This window comes from Sciurus carolinensis, chromosome 4, assembly GCF_902686445.1.
Source record: "Sciurus carolinensis chromosome 4, mSciCar1.2, whole genome shotgun sequence".
Classification (NCBI taxonomy): domain Eukaryota; kingdom Metazoa; phylum Chordata; class Mammalia; order Rodentia; family Sciuridae; genus Sciurus; species Sciurus carolinensis.
The window spans coordinates 157,281,604-157,299,715 of record NC_062216.1 but is presented as its reverse complement, the minus strand read 5'-3'; the positions used below and the strand labels follow the sequence as shown (position 1 = coordinate 157,299,715).

Sequence of the window (18,112 nt, the reverse complement as noted above, 5' to 3'; positions counted from 1 at the left end):
TCATCTGATCATTTCCTAAAAAATAACTTAGACTTTGTGGGCAGTAAATAATCTGTATTCCTTTGTGTGCGAAGAAGATTTGGTTTTTATAATAGAGTATTACTTCCCAGAGAAAAGAAACTATGAACACTCAATTAAGAAAGTCAATTCTGACTTTTTCATTTTTGAGAAGAATCACTGCTCCTGAAGAGAAAGAATTATTTGCTTTATAAGGCATACACACCTTCTGTGTTTACCATTGGGTCAGCAGCATATATGCATCCAGTTATTGGCAAGCTTGACACTGCTTCTGTGGGCTCAAAATCTGGAAGGTTAAGAAGGTCATCAACTATATCCATCACAATACCAGCTGTGGCATCAGAGAGATTCTTTGCTGAGAGAATTGCAAAGACATTGGTCAAGATATCACATTCTGGGTGCCCAGGTTTCTGTTTAGCCAGGAAAGGGAAATATCTGCAGAAAAACAAAAACAAAAACAAACATTGTAATAACCACTCATTTCCCAATGTTTATTTCTAAAAATATGTTCCATATGAATTTTCACAATGAGTTTATTTAACAAATATATATGGGTGCATATGAAAAGTTAAAAGTTTGCTTAAGAGGAATTACTTTAAAATCTGAAACTTGATCTAAACTAAGCACCTTGTAAACATTTTATTATTTAGGCACTTTTGCATATTTCTTATTTAATCCTTACAACGTCTCTATTAGGAATTATTATTTCCACATTACAGACGAAAAAAACTGAGACTTATCCAAAGTCATTGAGCGAACAAGTGGTAGAGATGTGATCTGAACCACAGTCTAACTCCAGTCTTAGCCCTTTCTAAGAGAAACATATGAAAGTCTATTTTGCAGAATCTCGCCCTTTAGGAAATTTTTAAAATTTGAAACTAAAAAAAAAAAAATTTCCATTAGATTTTTAAAAATATCTTTCATTTTGAAATAATTTTAGATCTGTCCCTAAAATTGCACAAAGTGTTTTCATACATCCTTTACCCCAATTTCCACAGTTTAACTTCTTATATAATCATGACACCCATCACCAAAATCAGGAAAACAGCAGTACAGAATACTATTGACCTATCTACAGATTTTACTTAGATATCAGATGTCCTACTGCTGTTCTTTTCCTGAGTCAGGATACCATATCAGATTTAGCTGTTGTGTCTCCTTCTGTCTCCTCTAATCTGTTACAGTTTCTCAGTCTTTACTTTTATTTATAATCCTAACACTTTAGAAAACAGAAAACCGGTTATCAATCTGGATGTGCTCAATATTTTTTCTCATGATTAGACTGAAGTTGTATATTTTAGACAAGATCCCCACAGAATTCATGTTGTGTTCTCCTTAGTGCGACACACCAGGAGTAGGCTGTATTTCAATTCAGAGCTTTCCTTTTTTTTTTGTAATACTCAGGATTAAGACAAGGTCTTGTGCATGCCAAGCAAGTACTTTATCACTGAGTTACATCTCTGCCTCTTTTAAAAAATTTAGGGTCTCATTAAGTTGCACAGGCAACTTTAACTTGTAATCTTCCTGCCTTAGCCTCCCAAGTAGCTGGGAGTACAGGTGTGTGCCACCACATTTGACTCAATTATAAGCTCTCTCCAATGTGAATGTTCATACAGCAACCTAAAAATCTAGGTACTACAACATGGAGTTAGGAGGAGAGGCCAAAGAAACTTACTTGTATCTGGATATGCAACATTCAGAGATTAACTCACACCAAAGACTTAAATATTCCTCTTAGTGGAAACATAGCAAGCAGGGCAGAGTACAAAGGTTTTCCAGTCAGAGATATGATACTAACAATTTGTAGGAAACAATTCAGACAGTTTGACTATCAATTCATTATTAAACTTACTTTAGTACTAACAAACAGATGGAAAAGTTCTATGAGGTGCATTCATATAGCTTTCTGTATAATAAATATTGGGCACAGTATGCACAGGTTCCAAGCAAGATTTACACATATTATTTTTTCTATTATCAATGAGGTGGGTCTCTTTTAATTTCCATTCTAAGGTGGAGAGACTTAGGCTCAGAGGCCATGGTAGAATGGTATTGCTCCATGCTGAGGTATATGGCCAAATCAGAAATTTCAACCACTCATTCAATATGCAATGAATATGGACTAAACATAGATTAAGGGGAACAACCCTCCGTGGAGAAAGACACAATTATGAGCGGGAAATGGTTTCTACCCTCAAGGAACTTTGGGCAGATAATTATGAAGACAAAGAGTACAATCAAAGTAGTGTGTGTTGTCAGGGCCTTAAAAGAGTGGACAGACCTCACAGAAGGAAGAGACTGAGCCATGCAAGGGTCATGGTGATCAGAATAAGTGCAACTGAGAGTGTGGTCAAGGAGAGCTTCAGTTATGTTGGTTGTTTTGGCCTCATTAGTTTCAGCATCTCTTCATCATTCAAAGGGACATATGGACAATAAATTGTATAATCACCTTAGTAGGTAAGAAGCTTTTGTTGACTTAAGTTCACCTAATTTCTGAGCCAGGATCCTTCTTATAAGTTTAAAGATATTGGCTGTTGTTCAGCTTTACCTGCATTTAGGCAAAGTAAATATTAGACTTCTGTACAGATGGAAAAACCTATTTGATTATCTGATGGACACTTTTGTAAACTGTAAGTGTATTTCAAAATCTGAATTTATTTTTTAACAGAGAGTAACATTCCCATAAAATGGTTTTGAAAAATTCATTCATTAATTTTTCTACATAAAACTACATGTGCATACCTGCTACTATGAGAATTCCAAGGGTTGTCAGCCCTTCTAGAGATTTTTTTCAGGTGAGTGTTACATATAAAAGAAGTTCCCTAGACTAGTTTTGATTAGATTAGCCTGAAACATCATCCCTTTGTAAAGGGGGTGAGGGTGGAAGGTTATACCTTGCATTTCTGCTCCAGATACTAATTAGTTTCAGCAGAGGTGTAGGTGAATACTGACTCTCAGATCCAAGTCTGCAGATCTACAAAACAAAATTTATGAAGAATATAAAACAAAACACATAGAGAATCACAGAAAAGGCAAACCAATAAACAACCAATAAGCAGAACAGAGAAACCACAAGATGAAAAAAAAAAAAAACAAAAAACAAAAAAACAAGGGACAGGGATTAAAATATAAAGATAGGCTGAGAAAAAGATAAAGGGAAACAAAAGGCTATCAACACTAAAGAAATGGCAAAGATGGTGCATGGAAGTTCTTGACACTTGAAAGGAATTAGGTATTTTAGGTTTCAAATGATCAGAAATGATCGAGAGTTCATGCAGCTAGAAATCTCCTAAAATCAAATCTCTCCTATAGTCTTCTGTGCTGTAACTATACCTGTCATCATCAAGAGGTTAAAGTAGAGAAATCAAACAAGAAAATGCAAACACAAACCACCTGAACATTTCCCCTCAATGCTTATTATGTGAGGTGGTATGAAAGCTACATTTGTTTAGAGACACAATCATATTCAAATTAGCCTTGAGTATAAATGCCTAGGCATTTAAGCAACTAACTCTTGATCTTTAGATCTGGTAGTGGAGTGAATTAAAAAAAAGTGTTCTAAATACTTTTAGAAATAAAGAAATGCTTGTAAGAGAAAAAAGCAGAATAAACATTTATGTCTAAGAGGTAGACTAAGATGTTAAATTCATAATAAAGAAGAAGATGTCCAGGCAAAAAACAGAAATCTAGGTTTACCTGTGGCCAAACTGCACCATGAAACACAGCATCAATTTCTTCTGTTTTGAACTGATAGGATTCCCAATCCAAAAAGATATCAGTGACCATTTTGATTCCAAGACGTCTTAAATTTTTCAGTGGGTTAATAAACCTCAGCTGTATCTGCAAAACAAAGATCTACGGTTAAAAAGAAAACAAACAAACAAACAAAAAAAAAGCACACACACAATTTTTGTCCCTGACTCCTCCTCAGAGAGGTTCTCCTGTGCTGATGTCAAATCTAACTGGAAATCTTATTACTAAATCTATTGACTCTGATTCACATGGGAACATCAAAGGAGCAAGTAACATTGCTGTTCTCATTGAACTGGACAGAAAATCACAGCAAAAAGATCAAATGAGGAGATGTGCTCCACTATCACTGTCCAGTAAAATCACACTCACTGTCCTGAAGAAAAAATAATCGCATCGGTGACAACTTTGCATGAATAGAACATTCTAAATGAAACCTTTTTTTCGGCCATTTAAGGCACAAGAATTAGACCTTAATTTCAACTCAAACTATTTTTGAAAATTTTCACATTGTACTATTATTATTATTTGCCACTCTAAAGTTTTCCAAATTGTTTATTAATTCTGTTATTTTCCATTTGTGAGTCAAATTATTTATTCTTGAGATCCCACCCTACATCATTCCCCCTTTTGCTCTCTAGCTTTCACATACAAAAGAAAATACAACCCTTGAATTTCTGAGTCCGGCTCATTTCATTTAATGTGATGCTCTCAAGTTCCATCCATTTTTCTGCAGATGACATAACTGTGTTCTTCCTTATGATTGAATGAAACTCCACCGTATACAGACATATAGGCTGGATCTATACTCATCTATGGTGAATTGTGCTGCTATAAACATGGATTATTTTATCTTCTTTTAAAACTAGAAGTTTTAAATTATCCTTGTTAAAATTATTCTAGGGCACAAATCAAAGAATTTGTGACCTTTCAATAAAGTAGACTATTTTGTATAAAGTAGTCATATTCATATATATGACTTTAATTACCTACATCAAAATCTAAAGACCACCCTGAAAATGTGCAGACAACAAATGCATTCAGATGTTGAATATTAAGTCTATGACCAAAATATCATGAATAAAACAGGGAAGTTACTTCCATGAAAATCTGACACTCCAATCAACAGATCAATCTGAATCTGAAATAGTACACCTTTTAAATTAAGATGACTTACACAAGAATAAACAAAAATGCCCTTTATTAATTTGCTAAACAAGCCTAAGAGGCTTAAGAAAAGAGGTGGAGGTGGCAAAAATCCGGAACATTGGGTAAGGTGAGGTTCAGATACGAGGTAGATAGTAGGGTGGGTTATATAGACCGTCTAGGCTACAGCAGGAGGTGCATTTACATTGAAGTATAAAAGTGCACTTAAACTGCACTTGGTATCTCATGGTATCTCACGTATCATCCACTATTAGCTAATATTAATCAAGTTAAAAAGACAAAAGAAATGACAGTCAAATACAAGAGGTGACACAGTTATAAGTCACTCTGATCTGTTTCAATTCTATTGGCAGTATTTTTCACTATGAGATCAATCATGCTTGGAGTGAAGGATAAATACCACTGATACTTGAAGTAATATGGTATCATCATCATCTGAAGCAAATGACAAACCAACATCAGCAAATATGATTCTAAACAAGACACCCTGTCCTTCTCCAATCCCACCAACCTCCTTTCTTGTAGGTAGGATCAGCAGGTACTATTTGTATCTGCAACTCCAGTGCTGGCTAACCAGTTTACTCCAAAATTATTGAATAAACTGGGGAAAAAAACCCAAAAATGCGCAACTGTAGACTTCAATTCCTTGAACTGTCAGTGGGCTGAGTTTATGTAAAAGTTACCACACTACCTAAATGTACAAAACTCCCAACAGTAAGTAATCTTCACAGCACATCTTTTAATGTCAATCGGTATTCTGAAGGATAGGAAAGACATAAAACAGCAAATGTGTAACTGAACTCAAACACATAAATGTAGAACTTTAACTCACAAGAAAATTCACTGGAATAATTTATTGTACCACTTTAAGGAATTCCATGGACTTGTTAAAAAATAATAAAGACGAAAGCTAGCATCTGTGCATAAGCTTAACACCTCACTAACTAATGAGCTGTGAAATTGCACAAATGATCCTCTGAGTTACTGATTGCTGACCTGGTAGTAAGGCTGCATTACTGAGTAACTTCTAAGTTAACCAAATATTCAAAGAACTTATACAGGTTTTATAAAACCTATCACATTTCCTGGTTTAATATATCCAGAGTCACTTTCCCTTGCTATAAAGCATAAACTAAAACTTTTGCATAGTTAATCCTATGTCCTTTAGCTCTCATATAACACAGATTTTCTCAAGACCTCTTTTCAGTTTTCACTCTTAGCCTCCCACAGCCTCTTTTCCACAAAGAAACCAAAGTGATATTTTTTATTAGACAGTCTTCATCACTGCTCTGTTTCAAGCCTCTCAGTAACTTCCCACTAAGCAGTTTAAGTGCACTTTTATACTTCAATGTAAATGCACCTCCTGCTGTAGCCTAGACGGTCTATATAACCCACCCTATCTACCTCGTATCTGAACCTCACCTTACCCAATGTTCCGGATTTTTGCCACCTCCACCTCTTTTCTTATAACATGCAATGATTTTTCACACGAGGGATTCTACCCTGGTCATTTGTTTCACTACTAAAGTAGCCTTACATCCATGCCTAGAACCAAAATGCAGCCTAAATTTTGGCAGTCAATTTTCACTTATTATCATGTTGAAATTACTTAAAAATAAAAAACTATTTTAAAATGCAAAAATGAAATAATTTATTAGGACTGTTTTTGAGAGGTGATTCAATGGACATATCCATAAATGAAATAAGTCTGGATCTTTACTTTGAGTCCATTTTTCTCCACAAAGTCAGTCCCTGAAGACATTATGTATGTATTATTACTCTGAAGAGTACACTTACATTTATATACTTGTTTCAATGGAACATAAATATATTATTTGGAATATAATTCAGAAAACATCTAACAACACCTCTTGGCAGCTGGCCAGGTGATCTGTCTTGTTTGATCTTGCTGCTTATATATTCAAAACACTGCAAATTATAGGCAAGTATTTACTTTTTAAAGAATCACATACAACTCTGTCTCAAAATAATGATGATGGCAATAGTACCTGATTCTTTTACCAACCATTCTGAAGAAATGAGAATTGGATGATAGGTTACAACTCTTCAGCTCCTGAAATTAAAACTTAAGAAATCAGTGCCTCTGAGCTGGGCTTCTGAAAAATGTATATAACTCTCCTATTTACTCTTCTACCTCCTTTAAAACACACACTTGATACAATCTCCATTTTCTAATCACACATAAATATTTATAAGAATGAAGATTCCTAATATATGAAAGATTGTTTTAAAGAGGCACTTTCGAAGGGTTATGCAAGACGATTTAGGCTAGAAAGACATTAGTATTTTAGGCCCAAACCCAATTCCCAAGTAAACCAGACTTTTCAGTCCAAGAAGTATCTATAGTCAATCTCTCACCTTTTCTCGCTGGTCAAGGATGTGTGATACAGTTGCTGTCATACAGAGCAATATCTGCAAAATCTTTGGTAAGTATGCACTGATCAGATGGCTAATATTCTTCAATACTATTTCAAGGCTATTTAAAATTCCATGCTGGCGACCCAAAGGAAGAACTTTAGACAAATCTAAATCTTCTACTGCTTGAATGACTGCAGAATGGCACTCTCCTAGTGAAACAGAAGAAAATTGTGTACTGTAAAATGTTAGTTACTATATGTAATTATGGCTTCCTTTTAATTCCCCTCAATAATACAGCGTTTCCTATTGTTATAAATAATAGATGACAATGCACTTTTTTCATATCTTATCTCCTTTTGATTCCTACTAAATATTCAATGAGCTAAGCTGGGTTTTTATTCCCACTTTAAATGAGGAGACTCAGGAATAAAGGATAAGAAACTTGCCACAGAACTAAGTCTCTCAGTTCAATTCTCATCCATTATTTTAAAAACCATTCCTAAAAATCTGAGTTACTAACAGTTTTTATTCCACCTGGCAACTTCACTTTCTTATGCTCAGCTTTCAATGAGCTGAGTTCAGGGGATTCATGGAAACTGCCTTGCTGTATTATAAACTCCTAGAAGACTAAGAATGAAATGTTTTGCATCCCTTATAGTCCCTGGTAAATAAATAAAAGAATAGTCCCTTATAAACAGCTCTTCGAATATGTAAAGATTTGTTATTACTTAAGTTTTTCATAAACCACCTGAGCTGAGATCATGAACCAACTGAAGCACAAACCTTTTGGCGCATCTATGATAGTATCATTCATATCTACTCTCCTATAGTGGGGCTATACATGAACAAAAACTTCTGTATTCATTAGTGTCAGGTTCCGTCACAGAATATTATTATACTGAATGAAAACCTATGTAATAGCTAGGCCTGCTATCATAAAAAAAAAACTCCAAACAAATCCAATATACTGCCCTACAAATAAATATCTATGTTTGGATAACCCAAAGCAACTGGAACAAAGCTTTTGTAATCAGGAAGGTCTGGGTTCAAATTCCAACTCTTCCACCTTCCTAAGTACCTTTCTAAGCCTCAGTTTACTCATTTATAAAATGGGGACAATCAAATATTGATAACTCATGTGGCTGTCTTAAGGCTCAACTGAATTGTATGCAAAGGGGACCTGTTAGAACAGAGCATTATAGCTCGTTGTATACACTACTTTCTGTCACTTCTTCATTATGAAGTTGAAGGCCAATATTATACTTACTTTTCTGTTTTCAACTTAGCAGAGTACTTGGGGCCCTGGAGGTGCTCAATAAATCATTACTCAACAGGTGAATGATTCAGTGAATAAATAAATACCAAGACAATTAAATAAATTTTGCAATATGCTTTCAATTTCTTAGAAGAAACCCATTCTTGGAGGAACTCTGGATTGTGTAGAGGGGAATGGGGTGGGCGGGGAGGAGGAAGGAAAAATAGTGGATTGAGACAGACATCATCACCCTATATACATGTATGATTACACAAATGGTATGAATCTACACTGTGTACAACCATAGAAATGAAAAGTTTTACCCCATTTGTCTATAGTGAATCAAAATGCAGTCTGTTAAAAAAAAAAAAAAAAAAAAAAAAAAAAAGAACCCATTCTTTGCTTATGGACAAGTATTCACCATTTTTCAAAAGGTCTAAATGCACACAAAAATACACATTTTCTTATCAAGGACTTAGTAACATAAGAGTGCTGATAATTCCCAGGGTCAATTGTAAGATCTCCTAATTCAATGTTTAAAATGAATTGTACTTCAGCCAAAAGACTGTCATTGAGGTTGGGAGGATGGACCCAATTTTATGTCCAAGAAAGTATGGAAACATATTACTTCATATGTGTCTAAGACAACATATTTGGCAGGGAATGGGAGGCAGATGGTAGGTACCATTCTTAAAGTGTTTCACAGGTTCGGACAGCAGGTCTAAGAATATCTGGATCTCCTCAGGTTGAGTCCCAGCGAGGAAGCGCAGAACAATAGCCATGCGGGTGCCTGAAGCAGATTTCCCCTGAGTTTTACTCCCAGTTTTATTCTTCATTCGACCATACAAAATTCTGAAAAGTCAAAAGAACATTATTTCTTTGCACATTAATTCTAAAACATAATACTAGTTATTCTCTTTTCCTAAAAGGCTGTAAGAGAAACTCAACAGATTTAAATTGTTGTATAACATAAAGAAAAGTGAAAACAGAAATTAAATATTTAACATTGACATTTAGAAAAATAAACATAATAACAAGGCTAAAAGGAAGCAGGAAGAAAAAAATAGACAAAAGATTAGAAGGTGTTTCTTTGTGTGAGAAAAGAAGCAGTAAAATAGGTAAATCGAAGCTTAAGTCTAGTCAAAGAAAAATGAAAACAAGAACATAGTGATTAAAAGGAAGCAAAATAAGAGAGTTACTATAAGCAAATAAGGAAACTGTGAAGACTTCAGTTAAATAACTAGAAAAGAAAACATATAAACAAAAGGAACTTAAGAAGGAAAAAAACCTGAGTAGACCACTAATAACTGGAAAACATGTGGCTCATATCCAACATACTACCCTACATGAATTTTTAAAAATAATTTTAAAATAATTGCTGTCATAATTTCCGAGCAGAGAGAAAAAAGGAAACAGTCCTTTTACATTAATGAAGTGGAAAAACAAATAATTGAGATGGGTCAATGATCAAAAATAAAACTACATACTAATATTGCTTAGAAACAAAGTACAACATTTAGTATCCAGTATTGGTTTAAAACCAAGTAAGAATTATCCCAGGAAATGCAATAGAGTCATCAGTAAAATCTATTAAATCAATATAGATGAATACCTCATAGAAAAAATTAATACAACCATTATAATACTTGCTTATTAAGCATTCTAATACTATTCAACATCCACGTCTGATAAAATTCAAAATAATCTAATAAAAGCTACTTTCTTAACATGATAAAACATATTGACTTTTTCAAAATTTAAAGATAGTGGTTTTCAAACTTTTTGATATTAGGATCTTTTACACTTAAAATTTATTGAAACTCCCACAAGAACTTTTGTGTATGAGTTTTATTTGTTGATATTTACTGTAGTAGCAATTAAAACAGAAAAATTTAAAATGTTTACGAATTCACTTAAAATAATAAACTTATTATATGTTAACATAAATATCATTTTAATGAAAATAATATTTTATAAATTTCTCTCCCTTAAAAATTAAGACTAGTGGTATTGTTTTATTTATTTTCTGTCCAGTTTCATACAAGATAACTAGATTTACCTATCTGCTTTCAATCTGTTGGAGCTGAAAAAATCTAGCCTCACACAGATACGGGTTGGAGAAGGAGGAAATAAACTTTAAGATTAATTGTGGCTATTCCATTTTGATACTATACCAAATCTCAACAAGTGGTAGCTTATTAAAGCTTAGCTAACACATGGAATCTACAACTCGATCAACAAATGTTGTGAACTTTATCATATTAAAATTTGTTTATTTTGCACTTTGAACAGATTCTGTAACATGCATCAGTTACTTGGAAAACACTGGTCTACTGAGTTACATGGAATGCCAAATACTGGCACATTTTATTGCAAAACAAAAGTATGTTTATTAACTTTTCTTAATATCATTCATTTTATCAGAAAGTTTTTAAGTTATTGGGAATCAGTCAAGTTCATAGGAGCAGATAAAAGTTTCCTAAAATCCTGATTTTCACTTGATACTAGAATTTATCACTGGAAACAAATGCCATTGGTTGTTTCAAAGAAAATCTCTATGAAATACCCAAGTGTGAAAAGAATCATAGTTTATTAGCCAAACTTTTAGATAAAAATGGTGTTCTATGAAAAAAGCAAAAAGAACATAGCTAGTTCAGCTTATAGCTCATCCACACAAGTATGAATAACTAATGTGTAGCAGAAGAATCTTTCACATACTTCCCACTTCATCATATACAGTAGTAAAAACATACTCAAGCCAGGCATGGTAATCCCAGCAATTCCGGAGCCTGAGGCTGGAGGATCTAGAGTTCCAAGCCAGCCTCAGCAACTTCATGAGGACCCATGCAACTCAGTGAGACCCTGTCTCTAAATAAAATACAAAACAGAGCTGGGGAGGTGGTTCAGTGGTCAAGTGCCCTTGGGTTTAATCCCCAGTACCAAAACAAACAAACAAACAAACAAACATATACTCAAGGGTCAGTATTTACCAAGGACACTGAGTAAAACTAGCCTTTTCCCCCCTTTCAAACAAAAAACAAAACTAAACAAAATTTCCAGTTAGGTGGCAATGAAGACTAGTTATATCTGATGCCACTGTTCAGATGCATGATAAGGCACCAAGAATTTTACCCACCTTGCTTTTGCCTTGCCAGTATAAATGTCACTACAGTAAAAACAATAAGGTCTTTGTTTTGTATTATGAAAATTTTGGCCCTCCTGGACTTCTCTGAAGGTGCCTCAGGGACCCTCCCCAAAAAAGATGAGCAGATTTTAAGAACTGCTGCTTCAGAAACATTACTATTAACAAGTAATTACTGTTAGCCCATAACAAGATGAAGATAATCACTGCTGCCACCACCAGTTAAATCCTCTAGGCTATTTAGGCAACAAGTAGGATAATAAACAGGAAAAAACTGGTTTTATATCATAAGAATACAAACTAGTTCATCAGTATTTATTAAGGGTCATGGGACTTACCTTCTAATGGGGAAGTTAAGAAATAATTATGTTATATGATAAATACTGTAAGAAAAATAAGTGATGGAAGGGCCTAGTGAATACTGAGTAGGGAAAGGTATGATTTTATATGAAGAATTCAAGAAAGACACTTCTAATAATGTAGTCATCTGAAAAATGTGAAGTTACACAACAAGATGCCATTTCTCATTAACAAATTCCAAGAATTAAACAAACAATAATAAATAATACCCAGTGTTGGAATAATGGGGAAACAAGTGTCCTACTGCTGACAGGAATATAAAGTGGCTCAAAAATTCTTGAAAGAGATTGGATAATTTACATCAGAAATTACAAAAGGTCTATATTTTTCCCTTAGACCATCTGAGAAAAATTGAGATTGGTCAAAAGTTCACAGAAAGTAAAACTGTTGACAGAGATAGTTATAACAGCAATTTGGCATTATATACCAAAAACTTTTAAATGGTCATGAATTTTCCCATTAAGAAACTACTAGTAGAATCAAATCATGCTACCCCATCAATATATACAATTTTTATGCTTTTATGTATCAGTTAAAAATTTAAAAAATCAAGTTTACTTAGTAAAAATAAGTCATGAAGACAAATGAAGAACCAATGAGAATGAGCAAATACCTACAAAATTTAAAAAAATCTATCCTAGTAAATTAATCTAAAAGATCCATAGATATTCAAAATTAGATATCTATTTTGCAAAAAACAAAAACAAGACAAAAACTAGAGCCAAGTAAAATGCTCAACATAGGGAACTTGGTTAAATAAATTATGGCTTTTGCAAAACAAAAACAAGACAAAAACTAGAGCCAAGTAAAATGCTCAACATAGGGAATTTGGTTAAATAAATTATGGCATATCTATAGAATGAATAATCATACTTTGAAACATTTTAGGATACAAGAAAATTCTTGTAATGTGTTTTAAGTAAAAAAAGGTAAAACATTTTATACAAACGATTGCAATTATCTTTTAAAAATTATATATGCACGTATTCAGAGTTTTTAGTATTCTGTACTTATTCTGGATTTCACGCAACCATTTGATTTTTACTTTGAGAGGTTTTTAAAATGTTATTAGTATTACTAATGTTTATAATTTACAATTGTGTTGAAAGGTCATAAAGTTAACTGGTTATTTCTGAGTGTCTGGGTAAAATAATTTCTACTTTCCATTTTCATTGTTTCATAATCCACCAATAATTATAATTTTATATATTCATTCACTCATTTATTCATTCATCCAAATATTTTTATGTCCATTGTAGCAAGTATCTTTTTTTAAAGTTCATTTTTATTGTAAACAAATGGTATACATCTTGTTTCTCTGTTTGTACTTGAAGTAGAGGCATACCATTTGTGTAACCATACATTTACCTAGGGTAAGAGTTTTTGATTCATTCTGTTATTTTTCTTCTTCCCTCCCACTACTATCCTTCTATACAGTCCCTCCTTCCTCCATTCTTGCCCCCATCCCACCCCCCATTATGTATCATCATCCGCTTATCAGCAAGATCATTCGTCCTTTGGTTTTTTGAGATTGACTTATCTCACTTAGCATGATATTCTCCAATTTCATCCATTTGCCTGCAAATGCCATAATTTTATTATTTTTTATGACTGAGTAATATTCCATGGTATATATGTACCACAGTTTCTCTATCCATTCATCAATTGAAGGACATCTAGGTTGGTTCCACAATCTGGCTATTGTGAATTGAGCAGGTATGAACATTGTTGTGGCTGTATCTCTGTAGTATGCTGAGTTTAAGTCCTTTGGGTATAGGCCAAGGAGTGGGATAGCTGGGTCAAATGGTGGATCCATACCAAGTTTTCTAAGGAATCTCCACACTGCTTTCCAGAGTGGCTGCACTTATTTGCAGCTCCACCAGCAATGTATGAGTGTACCTTCTTCTCCACATCCTCGCCAACATCTATTGTTGCTAATATTCTTGATAATCGCCATTCTAATTGGGGTGAGATGGAATCTTAGGGTAGTTTTGATTTGCATTTCTCTTATTACTAAAGATGTTGAACATTTTTTCACATATCTGTTGACTGTTTGTAGATCTTCTTCTGTGAAGTGTCTGTTTCATTTCCTTAGCCTATTTGTTGATTGGGTTATTTGTATTCTTGGTGTAGAGTTTTTCAAGTTCTTTATATATTCTGGAAATTAGTGCTCTATCTGAAGTATGAGTGGCAAAGATTTTCTCCCACTCTGTAGGTTCTCTCTTCGCATTGCTGATAGTTTCCTTTGCTGAGAGAAAGCTATTTAGTTTGAATCTATCCCAGTTGTTGATTCTTCCTTTTATTTCTTGTGCAATGGGAATCCTGTTAAGGAAGTCTGATCCTAAGCCAACAAGGTGAAGATTTGGACCTACTTTTTCTTCTATAAGATGCAGGGTCTCTGGTCTGATTCCAAGGTCCTTGATTCATTGTGAGTTGAGTTTTGTGCAGGGTGAGAGATGGGGGTTTAGTTTCATTTTGTTGCATATGGATTTCCAGTTTTCCCAGCACCATTTGTTGAAGAGGCTATCTTTTCTCCATTGCATATTTTTGGCACCTTTGTCTAGTATGAGAAAATTGTATTTATTTGGGTTCGTGTCAGTGTCCTCTATTCTGTAACATTGATCTACCTGTCTATTTTGGTGCCAATACCATGCTCTTTTTGTTACTATTGCTTTGTAGTATACTTGAAGGTCTGGTATTGCGATACCCCCTGCTTTACTCTTCCTGCTAAGGATTGCTTTAGCTATTTTGGGTTTCTTATTCTTCCAAATGAATTTCATGATTTCTTGCTCTATTTCTATAAGGTACGTCATTGGGATTTTAATTGGAATTGCATTGAATCTGTATAGCACTTTTGGTACTATGGCCATTTTGACAATATTAATTCTGCCTATCCAAGAACATGGGAGATCTTTCCATCTTCTAAGGTCTTCCTTAATTTCTTTCTTCAATGTTTTGTAGTTTTCATTGTAGAGATCTTTCACCTCTTTGGTTACATTGATTCCCAAGTATGTAAGTTTTTTCGAGGCTATTGTGAATGGGGAAGTATTCCTAATTTCTCTTTCTGAGGATTCATCCCTTATGTATAAAAAATTTTTATGCCTATTGTAGCAAGTATCTTTTTAAAAAAATTTTTAATTTTTTTTTTTTTTTAGTTTTGATGAACCTTTGATGAACCTTTATTTTACTTTATTGGTATGTGGTACTGAGAATCGAACCCAGTGCCTCACACATTCCAGGCAAGTGTTCTACCACCAAACCGCAATACCAGCCCACAAGTGTCTTAACGCCAGCTATAGATGGAATCAGAGTCATTGCATCAGACAAAGTATAGGTAATACAGGATATCTGATCCATCTTCCATCCAAAGAAGGGACATGAAGTCCAAAGAATCTGAAGATTTATCCCTATAAACTATAGGACTACTTAGTCCCAGAGCTGAATGAGAAGGTCTGTTAAATTCCACTCCCATTCCCATGATCTTTCCAAATCCCATCACCCAGAGCCACTTAACTGAAAGTTCCAAACTTTACTTTTTTAATGCTCTGCATACATGATCTCTGAATTATTTGTAAATCATCTTTGCCATTTATAATTTAGAAAGTAGTAACATCATTAAATACCACATGATATTTAGACACTGGAATGAATTCTTTGTTCTGTATCTTTAAATGGATTTGGTTTCTTTTTTCTCCCCCAGTGGTGCTGGGGGTTGAACCCAAGGTTTTGTGTGTGCAAGGCATGCATTCTACCATTGAGCTACACCCCCTGCCTTTGTGGTGCATCTGAACTATAAAACCTAGGGAAATAATGGGTTTAATTTTAATATTATTAAAATAATACTATATTAACAACTTTCTTCATGTTAGGAACAAAGTTATCTAAATTACAAACAATTCAACTTCCCCAAAGATCCTATTAAAAAGAAAAAAAAAAGTCAAAAGAAAATACAAAATGATATATCCCATTATAACTGCTGAAAAGAATCATAACGCTATACTCATGAAAATCAGTTTTTAAATAGCAGCATAAATACCTCATTAGAATAGGAAACAAATCTGCTCGGTGGGCTGTTTTCACTACAGTATTTTCTTCTGAAATGCTAAAATGCACTATCTCTTCCTTAAAGCTTCTGTCATCAAGCAACCTTTGTAAGTTTTCCCTTTAAAAAAAGAACACAGCACAAATTATCACTCAGTCAAAGGGACTTTTTCAAAATATAAGAGTAATATGTAGTGGAGCTAGGGTTGTGGCTCAGTGGTAGAGCACTTGTGCCTAGTACATGTGAGGCACTGGGTTCAATTCTCAGCGCTACATATAAATACATGAGTAAGATAAAAATCCATCTACAACAACAAAAAAAAGAGTAATATGTAGGGCTGGGGTTGTGGCTCAGTGGTAGCGCACTTGCCTGGCATGCATAAGGCCCTGGGTTCAATCCTCAGCACCACATATAAGTAAAGGTATTGTGTACACCTACAACTAAACAAAAAGAAAGAGAAAAAAAAAAAAAAAAAAAAAAAAAAGTAATATGTACCCAGAACAAAAAGTACAAATAAACCAAGGTATTAAATGGCTGATATTATGGCTAATTTCCATAAAGGAAAATCCTCACTAAAATATCTTCAAACTTCAAAAGGTAAATAGATTAGAAGGGATTAGATTTAACACACAATTTAGCTATTTAAAAAGAGCATACAAAAGTTTTCTTCAATTCTTAGATTAACTATGATTCCCTAAGTAACCAACAAGAATTTATGGCACTCTAAATGATGCAACTTTCATAACACACATTTTTACATTAATATTCTTTTTCCTATTTTATTATCTAAATAGAACTCTTTTTGTGTGTGGGTATATGGCACTATATTGAATGCAGGGCACATGCTAGGCAAAGTGGCCTACTGCTGAGCTACAACCTGAGACTATTTTTTACTTTTGAAGACAGGCCCTCAGCAGATTCATGCTGGCCTTGAACTTGCCATCCTCTTCCCCTAAGACTCCCAAGTAGCTGGAATTATAGGTGTGTACTACCAAGCCCAGCTAGAATATAACTCTACCACTGAAAATAGTATTATAATTTCCTTGGAAAAGAGGGAAATTCTCAGGTCTTTAAGAAAATCTAAACATTCAAAATAAATCATTTTTTTAAATGTTAGAAAAAAGAAGGGGGTTCCTGAGCAAAAAGATAAAAATCAGCCAAAGAAATAATATTTCTTTAGTTTTAAGCAACTCACCTATAAGGGAGGATATGAGGATGTTTGTATGTCATGATGCAATCCAAAGTTATTTTTTGCACTGTTTGATCCTGGTGTAGCAATAACTAGAAATGATATTTTACAGAACAAATTAGTGAAGTAACATATACACATGCCATGGGGTGGCAACTTACTCGTGTTAATTTGCTCAATTAAGTGCCCTAAAATCTAAATTTTAAGCAAGTGTTGAACTGATTCCTGATAAAAGCTTTATGGGTTTTCCCTAGTCAAAGGATGAAAAGAATATATTCAAAGAAAAAAATGAAAATAAAACTCTGACCTCAAATCTGTTAATCTGAATTTAAATCATCTGGGTTGGTCATGTGATAAAGAAAATCCTTATATTATAACCACAGCCAATAAGATGCCAAGAAAGAAGACTTGGCTCTGAGGACTCCCCGTTTAGTAAGTTCGGAATCTTGTTTCCTGTGGAAAACTTTATAAATAAGGTCTATCTGAATTATGGGCAGATCATGGATAAATACTGCTGAAATTAAGTTTCATCTAAATAACATCAAAATGAAAAAAAGAACATTTCATTTCCCCAGATGGTTTAGAATGACATCCAATACTTACTCTGCTTCTGACATTAAACTTTTCCTACAGCCTTTTCTGAAATTCAGGAACATACATTGTGATTTCAACAGACAATTACTCCAACTATCTGTTTTCACTCCATCTAAGAGATTCTGAAACTCTAGTCCTCCCCATGAAGGCTGAATTAACTAGAAGGGAAAGGTAGCCAACTGCTTTTGGTAAAACCCCCATTCCCTTCTAAATGCT

At 34.0% G+C, this 18,112-nt stretch overlaps 1 protein-coding gene across 2 annotated transcripts in view; it reads right to left on the bottom strand.

Annotated features, from left to right (window-relative positions):
- The window catches only part of Utp20 (UTP20 small subunit processome component), a 92,014-nt gene that overhangs the window by 35,069 nt on the left and 38,833 nt on the right, over positions 1–18,112 (bottom strand). For both annotated transcript variants that reach the window (XM_047548078.1, XM_047548079.1), the window contains 7 exons: positions 17,309–17,394; positions 16,108–16,233; positions 9,255–9,421; positions 7,315–7,523; positions 3,715–3,858; positions 2,913–2,992; positions 224–453 (listed from right to left, as the gene is read on the bottom strand). In XM_047548078.1, the coding sequence (XP_047404034.1) occupies positions 224–453; positions 2,913–2,992; positions 3,715–3,858; positions 7,315–7,523; positions 9,255–9,421; positions 16,108–16,233; positions 17,309–17,394 (1,042 nt within the window). The remainder of the gene's footprint in view (positions 1–223; positions 454–2,912; positions 2,993–3,714; positions 3,859–7,314; positions 7,524–9,254; positions 9,422–16,107; positions 16,234–17,308; positions 17,395–18,112) is intronic.